The 16,070-nt window shown below is 33.8% G+C and overlaps 2 protein-coding genes across 2 annotated transcripts; both read right to left on the reverse strand.

Annotated features, from left to right (window-relative positions):
* Positions 1 to 518: 518 nt before the first annotated feature.
* On the reverse strand, positions 519 to 12,892 carry LOC128551358 (uncharacterized). The gene is made up of 3 exons (XM_053532208.1): positions 12,612 to 12,892; positions 9,587 to 9,910; positions 519 to 670 (listed from the first exon to the last, which is right to left on the reverse strand). Exons 1-3 carry the CDS (start codon positions 12,793 to 12,795, stop codon positions 519 to 521), a joined length of 660 nt encoding a protein of 219 aa, XP_053388183.1. The 5' UTR covers positions 12,796 to 12,892.
* On the reverse strand, positions 12,834 to 14,242 carry LOC128551359 (uncharacterized). The gene is made up of 3 exons (XM_053532209.1): positions 13,770 to 14,242; positions 12,890 to 12,936; positions 12,834 to 12,848 (listed from the first exon to the last, which is right to left on the reverse strand). The coding sequence occupies exons 1-3, from the start codon at positions 14,170 to 14,172 to the stop codon at positions 12,834 to 12,836; spliced, it is 465 nt and encodes a 154-aa protein (XP_053388184.1). The 5' UTR covers positions 14,173 to 14,242.
* Positions 14,243 to 16,070: the final 1,828 nt, after the last annotated feature.

Genomic DNA, 16,070 nt, shown 5'->3' on the forward strand with positions numbered 1-16,070 from the left:
CCCTTACGGCAATCTGCACATCAAGGTTGTTCATCTGTGAAAGTTTTAAAGAAATCAGGCACATGGTGTGGGAGGAGTTGACCATTTTGTTTCATTCTGACAGTGAAGTAGAGAGTCTTAGACAGAAGGACAGCGCGATTACCACAGGGTTTCTGTCAATTTCTATTTGCACCTCAAATACATATTTTTGATAAGTTTAAAACATTGGACCCGATTCTTTTTCGGTGCTGAAATAATGATTTGGTAGTTTTGAGTCGCCGAATTATTTGATTTATACTCATTTGCCACTCAGCTTGATGGCTGGAAACCTCGTTTGGGGTGTAGAAATATTCATGTAAGGCAGTCATTAGGCTGATGTACGGAAGGGCAGTGAATCTATCCAGGTTAATGCCCATGTTTTAAAACAATGCCTGGAAAGGGCACAGGTGGTCTTCCTCAACAATCAAAAGCTATTAAAGTCGCCTTATTAACTAAATTGGGATGATGTAACTGTAAACGCTGCAAAAATGAGGGTGGTATTACATTTCGTTTATTTCTTGTCTCTTTTTTCCCCCTGATAATTTCAATTTTCTGGTCAGAACGACAACAACAACTATCACAGTAATGAAGATTAAAACTCCGAGTGTAATGCCAACAATTATTGCAACAGGAGATGAATGCATTTCTTCATCTGAAACTTAAACGCAGACAATTACACGAGTTGAAAAATGAGTATTGTTTTTTAATTGTGATGTATAGGAAGTACAAAATGCATTTGTATGTAGGTTGTAATCTGCTGTAATCGACACATACAAATATTAAAGGATTTTTTGTAGTTGGCGAGTAAGAATCAAGGATTTCTGGTAACAAATCTGTGGGTACGAAACCTTGCTTGGCGGTAAAGTTCTCCGGCTGACTTACGCCCATGCCTAAAATAATGCTTCGAAAATAATGGTTCATGGACGGTAGTGGAAATGCATGCTACCGTTCACGCCCTCTAGCCCCGGGTTGAGCAGAACTCAACATTTACACATGCTAAAGTACAAAAAAACAATTTAGAGACATCCGCAGATGTATTCAAACGGCGGTGAATATGGAACCTTCAATGATACACGTGTTGAGGCGTGTAATTCCATGAAGAGCGGCGTTTGGTCCCCAGATAAAGTAAAGAGTTTGCCCCAAACGAGAAAACAATGGGCAGAACTAAACAAACTGGAATTTAGGAAGGGGATCTGAGGTTATGGAGCCTGCGTATCACATGAACTGTCAAAAGACAAAATTAAAAAGCAGACACCATATCCAAGGGGTGATTAAGCAATACCCAAAGGCTATGAATGAGAGTTATTTCTTTCATAACTTCAAACTAGAAAACAAAGACATGTTAAATATTTATAACTTATTAACAATAATGCATCTGCTGTAGATGTATCAATCGGAAATCGTTACCCTACATTATATTTATTTTATAGTAATTGGTGTAAGAAAGGAGCACGCATACCGGCTCATGTCAGAGACGTCTACGTAAAAACAAGGACAACAGCCCAACAAGAAAATTTTCTTTACAGAACGCAGCCGTCCATATAGCACTCCAAATTTGTTTATGATATGTGTCGTGATTAAATTGAATATGTATTTTAAGCTATAAAACATACAATTCTTCTCATAAAAGGTCAATATATCATATATGAACAATAAGAATATTCAACAACAGCTTTCAACAGAAACATGTAAAAATTAGACACTTTTGTCGTTTAATTTACTGCAAATCACAAAACAATCTAGAATGTTTTTAGGTTAATTATGCCTTATAAATTTATCAAAAAATATTGCTTTAAAATGACTTACCAATCTTTCGACTGCATCAACTAATACTGTTGTTTTTCTATATATTTAAGAAGTTTATGTCGATGTTTACCCAAGTTTTGTAAAGTTTTGCTCACATGTCTGGAGGTTCTTGTAGTGTCGTTTGTATGTCTGACCTCGAATGACTGCCCTAAACAAATGTTATTTATTAAAGAAGACGCAACTTCAATGTAAAAAAAAAGCATTAACGAAGTTTAGGTGATTTTCAGCCGAAATATAATTATGCAATTTTATTAGCAGTTAATTGATAATTTGACATTTTAGACTTGACTAAGCATTGCTATAATTATTAAATAACCTTTAATTTTGTACTGTATGATCTCAGTCTATTGTGACAAGTACAGGTACATTATACTGGTTATAACCTTACCAGTTATACACACTTGCATATATCGGAAAGAAAGTTGTATAGCCAGTCAGTTTACGTAATTATTACGTAAACACATCTTATGTCAAACTACTAAATTAGAATAGAGCACAAATCTATAAGTTATATGGCTTGCATTTTATACGTAGTTTTAAATGAATTATAGTGTATAACCTATTTTTAAGCCAATGAGACGGCTGCATTTTTCAAATTTTTGAATTTCTATTTCATGTAGACAACTAAAGTTGAACACTTAATTATTAAGAGAGTTACGTCTTCAACCGAGTCTGCTACTATTCTTCTTGGTAGCATTCTTTGCTTTCAAAGGATCTTTTTACAGATTTTATTAACTATCACAACAGCGATCTTTAAGTGCCGTGTGGCGGGTGTAAAAAGTCTCCCCGTACTTGTATTCAGTGTTATTATATTGTCTGGTCCTTTGGGATCATGGAGTCTATTCAACATATGTGTAATAGAATTCCGCTTAAGCCGGTGCTAGGGGGCGTGAGAAGTGTTGCACAATTCCATTACCTTTTATGAACAGACTCAATCAAACCGAGTCTGCTTTTATTCTTCTTGTTTGCATTCTTTGCTTCCAAAGGATCTTTTTACAGATTTTATTCGGATACACTGCACATGCCCATGATGTATTATCCTACACATGAACATGCAGAATAGACAAACAGTCATGTTTTTGCAAATTTATTAATAACACAAGTAAACTGTGTAAATAAAAGACTGTATACTAAAATGTAGGGAGGAAGTCTCTTTATGCAAAATAAAATTTAAAAAAAGGTTGTGTTTTTAAACCTTATCATGTTGATCCTAACCATGCATGAGTAACTGAGTAACTCAGCATGTCAAATTTGATGAAGTTTAAAAAAAGCAGAAGACAATTTTCATAGCATGAAAAAGAAACGCCATCGGTTTACAAATTTATCAATAACACATCTAAATTGTATATAAAAATAATATACTAAAATATAGGGGAGACGTAAATAATAAAATAAAAGTACATACGGTACATCCTAGGTTGTTAACGTAACAAAAGTCTAAAGTCATTTCTCAAGGTTATTCCGTAACCATGAAACAGTGAACAAAATATTGGAAAAAATGTTATTCCGGGTCAGCTTAATAAATGATCATATGTCTAAAGCAATTTTGCGTCCATCCTTCCAGAGAATAATCTTTTACACACATTTTGGAACGTACAACGTCAGGCATTCCTAATTTTCATCCCCATTTCAGTATGTTTCATGGATGCTGAAACATTACATGTACTTTCTGGTGAATGTTCTGTGGAGGGTTGATTTTTTTTTCTTCCATGATTTTGGCAGGGGGGGAGGATGATTTTTTTTCATACATGGTTTTGGCGAGAGGGTCAAGATTATTACTTATGTCATTTAGCATATCAAAATTTTCTCGCTGTTAGGTTTGCACTGCTGCATTCCGATGCTTACTGCGGCTTGTAATTGCCTTATCACTGAGGTGCTCATTGTACAAAGAAGAACATAATGTGACACGTGCTGAATGGCTGGCTATCTTGCATCCAACATTGGGGATGTTAGCTTCAGAGAAAACGTTCAGTCTTCATTCTCTGTTTTAAAACGTTTTGAGGTAAAATACCATAACTGTACCGGAACCTTTCGTTTTCATCAAGCCCTTTCAGTGGTTACCGATACAGAGGTCCCTTTCTTGGCACATGTTCCAGATATTTCTCTTTCATCTTAAAATATACTGCAGTCCTTTGTCTCCTGTTTATAGTGAATTATTGGCTCGATATTTATTTTCCTATGTAACAGACCCACTGTGAGTTTTTTCTCACACGTGGTGTAAATTCTTCATAGTTGCGTTGATTAGAATGATCAAAACTAATTTTAAATTGTGCAGCTCGGCAGTCAACATGCTCCTGAAAGCCCCTAAATCCAAATGTTTTGCCGTTGTAGAAGGAAACAGCGTTATTGAGTTCTTCTGCAGAAACCAGGTTTAACACATTGCTAGACCACAGCTGCTCTTCGTCGTCTACAGTAACCGGGTCGGCTCTGCATGGGTCACACCTACACCAGCCTGTGTGAGTTTTTTCATACGCGAATCTAAAGTTTGACGGAACTGTGCTAAGTCAGTATTGTCCGATTTAAGAAAATGTTATCCAGTCATTTAACACCTAGTACGAAGGTAGCGCTGCAAACAAGTTACAATCTGAAAAAGTGTGTTAGGTGGGTAGGGCCCTCCATCCTTTCTACGAGTTTCAAGATAAATCTCCGGGGATAGGATAGGATGTCGTCTTGATGCGCCCATTTCTTGCAAAAACCTTTTTTCTCCACACTGAAGTTGCCCAATTATTATTCTGGCGAGTTTTTTTTATTTTAGGAAGTGCTTCAATGTGTTTCTACTCATGTTCGTTCGTCTGTTGAAACCGAGGGGGCAAACCTTGTATCACCTGGCCCTGAAAATAAAAGAAGCTTTATAGTAATCATCTTTACATTGTTTTTTCTTACTTTTAAAACAAATGCCAGTGTTTTTAAACCTGATCATGTTGATCCTAACCACGAGTAACCAAGTAACTCAGCATCTGGTCAAACTTTAAAATATTTAAAAAATAAATAAAATACCGACGAGAATTTGGGCAGACAACAATTGTCATAGCATGTCGAGAGCTAACGTCTGACTTTTTGGACAGATGTCTCTGCAGGCCTACATTGACATTTTGGATTGGCAGACAGATGGACAAACATTTTTTTTTTTTAAAAAAGCAGACGTCTCTGTAAGCCTACATTGACATTTTGGATTGGCAGGCAGACGGACAAACAAACAACGATTGCAGTCAGCACAAAAACAAGCAGTCGGTAGATCAGTGATGCAGACACAAGAAATTTGTCTAGCCTGTTTTGCACATTTTAAATGTTTCTCCTTTAACACCCATTTGTCAGTTACATAATTTGTAAAGAAACTAAGTCTCTCTCCAAAACAGACATGGTTGGTAGCGGGAACTGAACCCACGACCCTTTTTTAATGATAAATCTAATTTCAGTGGCCACGGATCATACGTATACGTGGATGTTCTGCTGTGCAACAGTAACTGTTGCTGAATGAAATGGTAAAACGATACATTTTACCTTCTTCAGGAAGCCAATCTTGGGTTGCAATGTACAGAATCTGGGTTGAAGTAGGTACCTCTGTTATACTGAAATCATCGCCGAAAAGAGCTTCAAAATCCCCGGTTGCACATAAATCAAAATTGAATTTTTCTAATTTGTCGTGCTGCAATGCTATACAGCTTTCAATTTCAAGTCTACTACAAAGATATCTTACAAACAAATTGAAGCTTGGTGTACATTTTCTTACTTTACAACTATAGATATAATATTTCGCTACTAGAAGAATACAATTTTTTGCGTCTTTTTGTTTGTCTATTTTTGTGATTAAGAAAGCAGTTAAGTTCTAAACGGAAGTGTTCGATAGATTCAACATTCATCGAGAGTGGGCACCCTTGGCGAACGCCTCTTTTAATTCTAAAAAAGTCCGATATATGTCCATTATTCATTACACAGCTTTTTGGGTCTTTGTAAAGGAGCTTTATCCATTGCAATATATGGCTTCCAAAGTTTTAAAAAAATGGATGTTTGAAACAGAAAGTTATGATTATGACTGTCGAAGGCTTTTTCAAAATCGGAGAAAAGCAAAATTGCATCTTGGTCTGTGTTTTCTATTTGTTCTAAGACTTCAAAAAATTCTCCAATACACCTTCCTTTCATAAACCCGACTGACTTTTATTTATTATCAAAGTTTTTTTTCTTTTTCAAATTTATTCATAAAACAGCATAGTTATTAACAAAGCGAAAAATATAGCGTCAAATCACGTTCACGATATAATATATAATGTGTAAGATTAGTAATGAAAAGGACGGTTATCTTCTTTAAACAAAATGATAAGCATTACATATTACATTAAATATTTCTTTGGCAATAGTATGCTACTGCAGTCAGAAATTTATTAAGAAATAGCAATTTATAATTTCTATTTCTTGACAAATATTTAACCGCAATTAATATATCAGTGTGGAATATTTCGATCATATTGATAAATTTCTTTCTTCGTTCACTAAAACAATATGTCTTGTAAATACAGTATGTAACTATACTGAGCAAAATACTAATATCCTGGTATTCTTTATAATCAATTTTGTAACCAATTACTATGTTATTCATATTTTTCAATGATTTATTTAAACCTCATTTACTACGTATTTCATGAACGATTTTCCAGAAATCTGATAAATAACTGCACTCAATGAAGAAATGATGACTATCTTCAATACAATTACAATGATGGTAGTTTGGGCTATCTATCATTTTCCAAGTAAAAAGATTTAAGTTTGTAGCAACAATACGATGAATTAATTTATATTTTAGCTGTTTGATTTTATTATCAGGAATAATTTTGTTTAAAAAATAGTAAAATGCATTTCAGTTTATTTGATAACCAAGTTGTATTTCCCAATACCTATGAATATACGGTGATTCAATTTTCTTACTAAGAAGTACCATGTATATATCCTTGCTGGTAACTTCAGTAAATGATTTCTCTTTTACATCAGGAAAGGTTAAATTTGTTCTAACTTTAGTCAGATAAGAGTCTTTTGATTTTAAAATGATTTTCCATTCCTTGGGAATTGCGTTTTTTAAAATATTTATTTCTGATATCCAGTTATTTTTTACCTTGAGACTATTGCGTATTCGATTTATATCAAGGTCACCTTTCTCTGACAATAAATCATCAACTAAAAATATATTAGAATCTATCCACTTTTTGAAAATAATACATTTTCATTTATGCTTAATAAAGCTGTTACCCCATATTAACTGTTGTCTTATTTTATCAAAAGTTTCTAGTTTACTATTTTCGCGGAGAGATCTGTTGAACTCTGTCCATATTTGTAGCACATTTTTATAAAAGGCAGATAGAGATAAAAGTTCAGCATGTGGTAGTGATTTAATAGAATCTAAATTCATCCTAAATACTAAGAAATTCCTTCAATATTGATTTAGGAAAAAAGCAGGGATAACCTTCCAATTCGTCTTTTCAGCAGAAATTGAATTTTTTACTCACTTAATTTTCATTGTTTTAGAAAAAGAATCAATATCTACCATATCAAGGCCTCCATCACTTTTATGGCTAATTGTAATTGAACGTTTATTATCAAAGGTAGTATTTCTTTTATTCTGTTGGCTATGACTTTAGCTATTATTTTATAATCGATATTCAGTAGACTGATAGATCACCAATTTTCTATATAAAGCGTATCTTTATTAGATTTAGGTAGAAGTGTAATTATGCTCTGCTTTTGAAGCTCTGTTAAATTTTGATGTTCAAAAGAATATTTGATAGAATTTATAAAAAAAACTTCTTGATATCTTTCCAAACGATTTTGTAGAATTCGGTTGTTAGCCCGTCTGAACCTGGACTTTTATTGTTTTCCATATCTTTTTATGCTGTTGCGAATTTATGTTCTGTCAATTTCGCATTTAAATTTCTATTCAACATTATGAGCTGTAGCTCTCAGTATAATTCCGTTTATCTTTTTATCACAAATTTCATTTAACGCAACCCTACACTGGTCAATTTCTTTAATCTAGCTTTTCAAATAGTGATACATTGTTTGTATTTGGTCCAAAGAAATTAAGAATAATATACGTTTTACTCGCAAGTTTAATTCATTTGCAATGAACCTTCCACAGACTATCTCTGTGAATTATATATCATTACAAACAATTTTTTATTAATTAGAAAGTATACAACTGCGCTGTTATTGTTTTCATGGCTAAACTAGGCATTGTCACCCAAATCTGATGTCCAGTTCTGAAATTTTATTGAGTTTAAAGGGAGTTCCTATAGTTTTTTATGAGCATCTTTCTGCGCAGCCAAAACTTTCTATGGAAAACTGAAGTGAAGTCAACATTTGTTGAAACATGTGACAGACGATCTTAAATATGAGAAATCTTGAATGAAATAACATTTTTGATAAGTTTTATCAGTAATCAAATGTTGAAACTGATTTATGTTGTATTGACAAGTATCATGCCTGACAGGTATCTTGCCATTTTTGTGGTTGTGTTTTCGCATCGCATTTTAGTACAAAGACAGTGTTGTTCATATAATGTAAGACAATTGACTTAGTACTGATAAGACAATATCACCTTTCAGATTATTTAGTATTCAGTTAAAGAAAGAATTAAGAACGTTTAAAACATTTTTTTTAACTTCTAGCAGATATACATGTAATCAATTTGGTCAGGTTCACGCCATTTTTCGTCCGAACAGGTGTTGTATTCAAGCGGTCTTAACAAAAAATTTAGCCTGGTGACCCATATATTTTTAGCCATTTTTATGCTCACAATACAATTACTTATACACAAGAAAAACAGGAAAAAATTCTATGAAACAGTTTTTTTTTCATAACTTAAAAAAATATTCTTCACTATGGGTATTTTTTCATTGAAAAATGTTCACAAAAGTGAATATAAAACAATATTTTTTTTTTTCATTTGTATCCATTATTGTAAGGATATAGTATTACAAATGTGACTATGATATCAAATAAGTATATAATAAAATCTGTAAAAAGAATAAACCTTATTGTGCTGTCTTGATGTTTATTTTGCTTGGTATTTATAAAAAAGTAGAAAATTATGAAAATGTTGAAAAATGTTGACAGTTTCAGCAACAGTGGGTGTGTTCAAAACATTTTTTTTTCACAAAAACAAGCCTGGTGACCCATTGTTTTTATTTGTTCCTTGTTTTCAGCACAAATTTTTCCTATTATATATGTAAATTTGAAAAAAATCTATGGAAGGAAAAACACTATAGGAATTCTCTTTAAGTATGTCTCTTGTAAAAGGCATATATCATAGTTTTGTAGCTTCAGCCATTCAAACATTTGTTTCCGTTTTAAAGTGTTACCTATCCCTTTTACATTGAAACTACAAATTTGCGTAGTCATATCAATGTGGCGTGAACATTTCTTACATCAGAAGATACAGTAGATGATTTCACAAAAATGATGTCTAAATATCATGATACATTGGTAACTGACTTATCATGTCGCAAAAGGATATATATATATATCGTTACTATGTAGATACAGCGGTATACGGTACAAGTGAAAATAATCACCCTGTTTTATGAAGAGCAAAAATGAGGAAATATCTATAATTTTAAAATACATGGGTATAATACAGATAGTGTTATGTTTTCTTTCTACTTAACATTTCTTGAACAGATAAATGTAGGCCATTATAATATGTCAAACCTAATTGGTTATATTTCAGAAAATGGTAGCTATTAGGGTAAGTGTATAAGTATTTGCATGTACATACCATCACTTGTAATTGTAAAGTGGATTTTCGGAGCAACATGATCAGGTATCCAATCTATATCGTTCCCAACACGAACACGTACATCATAAGAATTTGGCCAAAGCCCCGTTATATTGAATATGAAAGTTAATATATCCTTTTGTAAAAAAGTTCTGTCTTTTTCGCTGAATCTAAGTTGCTCCACCCATTTGTCAGTGCCAGCTATAGCAGTTTCTATAACAAATGTTTGCAGTCGTCCTCCATTGAAGCCTCCTACTAGCAAAAATGTCGGAACACTATTGACTAATCCAGTATAATTGAAGAACTTGGGAACTGATGGTCTACCTGTGAAAAGAAAATAGAAATCAAATGCTAACAAAATGTTGATTCGTACTACTACCTATGTCTCCATCTGTCTAGATGTCTTGTGTTTTTGTAACGATATATGTAATTGTTAATATTTTTAAGAATTAATCTCATTAGAATCCATCGACTTTCATGTATTAAAAGTACTATGGGTTCGGTAGAATATCTATGCTTTTTTCGAGAAAGAAATGCATTATTTTGTATTAAGACCGTCAGTATCAACTCCACGAGGCTTACAATGGATTAATGGATTAATACAATCTATTTTAATACTTTTACTGTATACAATCATTTATGACACAACTGGTTCAGGGATTACTCATTTTGTTTGTTGTTAGCTTTGTGCAAAAACATTTTCAGATATTTTAATTATTGTGAGTATTACAAATCATGCATGTGGTAAATAAGATCTGTTAGTAGATCTTTTGCAAGCTAGGTGGCATGGGGTATGTTGTACTTTTAATAACCTTTTATGAACAGTCAAAACGAGTCTGCTATTATTTTGCTTACTTGCATTCTATGCATTCATAGGATCTTCTTACCGATTTAATTAAATTCACGTAGAACATTACACTTTCCCTTAATTCAAAATGTTTACCGGGTCTATGTTTTCTGAGCTGTTGAATAAGTTATAGTGGACAAAAAGCTCCATCGTAATGCATTTTATATTTAATAGATCTGGAATTTAAAACAACTCGTATAAGACAGAAACGAGTATCTACCCTGATACCTGATCTACCAGATTTATCTGAGACACGGTTTGAACGTATAACTAATGAATTCTAGGTCCATTTCGAAACAAGGTTAAGTTGAGTTAACTTCTTTCAAAATTCAAGTCACTATTTCAAATCGTAGAGTAAAATATTGGTAATTATGGGCCATAATTTCTACCTTAGCTGAATGAACATGGTCAGATGTTTGACTTTGTTATAGATAGGTCAAATTTGATGAAGGGTTATTAGACGTTAAACACAATGCTACTAGGTCAAATATGGGAAAAATACTTCACACTTTTGATGCCAAATTTTCTACCTGCTTTTAACAAAACTATTCCATTTGGAACAGGGATACCTGGGGTGAAAAAACCTATGTCACTACGTAATATACATTTGAAACAACTAAGCAAATATAAACGCATTTTATATATTGTATTCATTTTATTTTTCCGCATATTCAGGCATATAGACAGGCACACCGAGACGTTAGTGCACAGGTTCTACACAAATATATAAGAAAAATGACACCTAGTGGCCTAGTGAAAAAAGACGACTCAGTTTCAAACTCTGACAAGAAATTGCTAGGAAGGCATTCTTATATGTTTAATACGATTGGGCTAAAAATGTGAAATATATATAGTGTTAACAATGAAAATGTGAACGATAGACGACGACGCGCAAAGTAGACCGAAGGACACAGTGCAAGCACAATTGCTCACATTAAGCACTTTGTGCTCAGGTCAGCTTAAAAAATTAACATTAAATAACATTCCTATAAAATGTCATGACGGCGTATCAAATACTTCTGAGGATATGTGTAACATAAATGTTCTCTGACGGACAAACATATTGGGATGTGCCCCTTGCAAAGCAGTTCACACTTCACGTTGTCTTCATTCGCAAATACTTATTATCTATTAAAAAAAGTAGACAATATTCGACTTTCTCTTCTAATTGCAGGCAGGTACTTCTTTCAAAACTGTAACATTGTATGTGTGGTACAATAAGATGGATAAAAATATACTATTTTTAAGAACAACATCTACAAGGAGATTATTTGGAAACCAAGCAGATTAATTGCAGATTCGGTCTATTCTTGACAGGTAGCATAGTTTACAAATTCTGCAATTGGCTTATTATACTCGTACATAAAGAATGAACGAACCTTTCGCACGACATGTGCTACTTTATACTACGAGGAAAGAAATAGTTTGAAGTTAATACGGTAAAGGTCTAAATCCGTAGCATTTTGTTCACAAATGTACGTGTTTTAAATCAGATATTTATCTCATTTGTCGTTTTCATTGCATAACCCACGGAAATAAAAGACTGAAAATGTCATGCTGCGAAGTGTTTAGTATGTGTTATAGTTTGTCAGTGAAATAAAATTCATATGTTCGCTTTTTTAAAGCAGTGAAAGTATCATTTTTATTTTGTTACTGCTACAAAACTACAATCGAATGCGAAAGAATATAAATTAGTATGAAAAAAGGCACTGTCTCAATCGGGAATCGATCCGACATTAACTGATCCTATAACATTTGAAAAGAACTGGGAAGGACATATTTTTAATTCGAGAGAAAATATTTCATACGGTACTGTAGAGGGATAGATCCCGATATTCGTCGCATCGAGGAGGATCGATATCCAATTAATTGGAAGGTAGATTTTGGAATAAAAATAACACTGCCCATATTTGTACTGATGGGCATCACGCTGCGGTTCGGACATTTTATGTGGACGCTTATTAGGCACAAGAAAAAGAGCATAAATTCCATAAAATCCGAAGTCAGACGCTCTTTGCACGTGCCGAAAGAACACATTTTTAATTCGGTATATCGCATGTTACCGTACAGGGATCGATCCTGATTCCTTATAAATAATAATACATTCTTTGCAAAATCTTTTTCAATGAACAAACAGATGTAAATAACATAATTTTCTAATAATATCAAGTTGCTTACTTTCTGATATATGTTTTAAAGTCATATTCGTAGACCCAATTACATTGCCAAGTACCAAAGTGTAATTCGTGAAATCTGTTTCCACCTCACTCATTATTCGAAGTACAGCAATGTATCCTTCCAGTTTAACATGTTGTCCATAGAACCTATCTTTTACTAATATGTTTCTTGTAATACACACCATATTTACTGGAGTTTGTTACTTTTGTACCATTCTGAAATCTAAACTCTACTTGACTAATATCCGGATAGCTGTAGAAGGGTGCAGTTATATTAACAGTTGCTCCTGCAGATTTTGTATCCTCAAGCAGTACTTTGGGAGATGCTGGAAAACAAGAAACAATAATTTTGTATGGAATAAACAACTGATTTCCCGAAAGGTATTTATTCTACCTTACACATGTTCTACTCCAAAAATAGCATACTTGTTTTCTTATTGGGGTAAGAGCCACAAAACATAGGTTTCAGGATTTTTTTTCAGCTACTGATGGTTTGGGTGCAACTTCGGTATTGTACAAGCATCGGGCAATCATCTGTGCAGAATCACATAAAAAATCCTACCCCTATATACGGCTAAAAGTCTGCAACAGTGAGAGGGTATGTGAATCGAAGTCAGAGACCTTGACCATTCAGCCATAATGATCTCCTAAAGGATAGTTTTACTCCTTGTCAAAACAATAAGCAACAATGCAAACATATACTATTTTACTGTATATTCTATTTGAATAAACTTGGCTCAGTTGTTTCAGAGGAAACGAATTTCTTTGCATACATACACTAAATCCATCTTAATCAACATCAGAATTCCGAATCTATTTTTCAGTCTATCGTTTCTTTATCTACAGCAAAGAATCTACCGTTTCTTTATCTATCGTTTCTTTATCTACAGCAAATAATCTACCGTTTCTTTATCTACAGCAAATAAATACTGTATAACATTTGCTTAGAAATCGCTAGCTGTAGAAGGAAGATTCAATTTAAGAATGCAATTTATGTATATCCAATAAGACCAGAGTCAAATGAATAATAAATTCTATGTAAAAATCTTTTAGCTTCGCATTTGAAAGACTAGGTTTCAGACATTAAATGTTGAAATATACAGGGACAGGTAGATGGACAATAATTAAACACAAGGGAACAGAAAAGAAATTCATATACCTTTAATTACGACTGTAACATTTCCAGTCTGGTCCAGCTTGTTATTTCTGTCTGCAATACCGTTGTTAACAAGACAAGTGTAAGTTCCGCTGTCTTTAATCTTAAGATTCTTAATATCTATGATACCATTAGCAGGTAAATGTGTATTTGGTATGCTCACAGCTCCCAAAGTTTGAAACATGGATGTGTAAGTATATCTATTAGGTCGACCAGTCGCTTTACATGAGATAAGCAGGCTTGTATCTTCTTCCGGATCCGTATTACTGAGGTCAACAGTCACAGCTGGGGCATCTTTCATGAAATAATGTAATTGTGAACAGAAATAATCATGACGAATTATAATAACCATACAGGATACATTGATAAAACTTAAAAAATTGAAATAAATACGATGTCTCCCCATGCAGTTGATTGTATTACTATAGATTGCTGTACAGTTTCATTCAAATATTCAAAGCACTTATGAGTAGATGTGCTGACAACGCTTCATAGTTATAACAAGGCGTAATGACCAATAATCTAAACAAGAGATCACAGAGTGATCTTGGCGCCCAAAAAAGTGCCATTTTTGAGTGTTCCAAATTTCAAGACTTGACTAGCTCAAGGTCAAATTTCATTTCCGTACACAACACTGTGCATGTGGTCCAAATTTGAATGCTGTAGCTTGAGAAATGTGAACAATAGATCAATTTCAAGGACAAAGTTCTTTGTACACAAAACTATGCATGTGCATCAAGTTTGAAGGCTGTAGCTTGAAAAATTTGAAAGTAGGTCACTAGGTCAATCTTAAGGTCAAAGTTTAATTCGGTACACAAAACTATGCATGTGGTCCAAATTTGAAGGCTGTAGCTTGAGAAATGTGTAAGTAGGTCACTAGGTCAAAATCAAGGTCAAATTTCACTTCAGAACACAAATCTATGTATGTGGTCCAAATTTGAAGCCTGTACCTTCAAAAATGTGAAAGTAGGTTGCTAGGTCAATGTCAAGGTCAAAGTTTGTTTCGGTACACAATCCTATGCATGTGGTCTAAATTTGAAGCCTTAGCTACAGAAATGTGAAAGTAGGTCACTAGGTCAATCTTAAGGTCAAAGTTCATTTCGGTACACAAAACTATGCAAGTGGTCCTAATTTGAAGACTGTAGCTTGAGAAATGTGCAAGTAGGTCACTAGGTCAAAATCAAGGTCAAATTTTATTTTGGAATACAAAACTATGCATGTGGTCCAAATTTGAAGCCTGTACCTTCAAAAATGTGAAAGTAGGTCACTAGGTCAATGTAAAGGTCAAAGTTTGTCAAATTTCATTTCGAAACACAAAATTATGCATGTGGTCCAAATTTAAGGACTGTACCTTCAAAAATGTGAAAGTAGGTCACTAGGTCAATGTCAAGGTCAAAGTTTTTTTCGGTACACAAAAGTATGCATGTGGTCCAAATTTGAAGGCTGTAGCTTGAGAAATGTGAAAGTAGGTCACTAGGTCAAAATCAATGTCAGATTTCATTTGAAACATGGAACTATGCATATGGTCCAAATTTGACGCCTGTACCTTCAAAAATGTGTAAGTAGGTCACTAGGTCAATGTCAAGGTCAAAGTTTTTTCCAGTGCCCGAAACTATGCATGTGGTCCAAATTTGAAGGCTGTAGCTACAGAAATGTGAAAGTAGGTCACTAGGTCAAAATCAAGGTCAACTCATGTCAAGGTTCATCTTGCCACTCAAAAATATACATGTGGTCCAAATTTGAATGTTGTAGTTATTGACAAGAAGATTTTAAAAGCTTTTCCCTATATAAGTCTATATGAACCATGTGACCCCCGGGGCGGGGCCATATTTGACCCTAGGGGGATAATTTGAACAAACTTGGAAGAGAACCACTAGATGATGCTACATTACAAGTATCAAAGCCCTAGGCTTTGTGGTTTGGACAAGAATATTTTTAAAGTTTTTCCCTATATAAGTCTATATAATCCATATGACCCCCAGGGCGGGGCCATATTTGATCCTAGGGGTATAATTTGAACAATCTTAGTGGAAAACCACTAGATGATATCACATACAAAATATCAAAGCCCTAGGCCCTGTGGTTTTGGACAAGAGGTTTTTCAAACTTTTTCCCTATATAAGTCTATATAAACCATGTGACCCCAGGGCGGGGCCATATTTGACCCCAGAGAAATAATTTGAATCATCTTGGTAGAGGACCACTAGATGATGCTTCATACCAAATACCAAAGCCCTAGGCTCTGTGGTTTTGGACAAGAAGGTTTCCAAAGTTTTTCCCTATATAAATCTATGTAAATTATAG

Source organism: Mercenaria mercenaria, unplaced genomic scaffold (genome assembly GCF_021730395.1).
Source record: "Mercenaria mercenaria strain notata unplaced genomic scaffold, MADL_Memer_1 contig_1015, whole genome shotgun sequence".
Classification (NCBI taxonomy): Eukaryota; Metazoa; Mollusca; class Bivalvia; order Venerida; family Veneridae; genus Mercenaria; species Mercenaria mercenaria.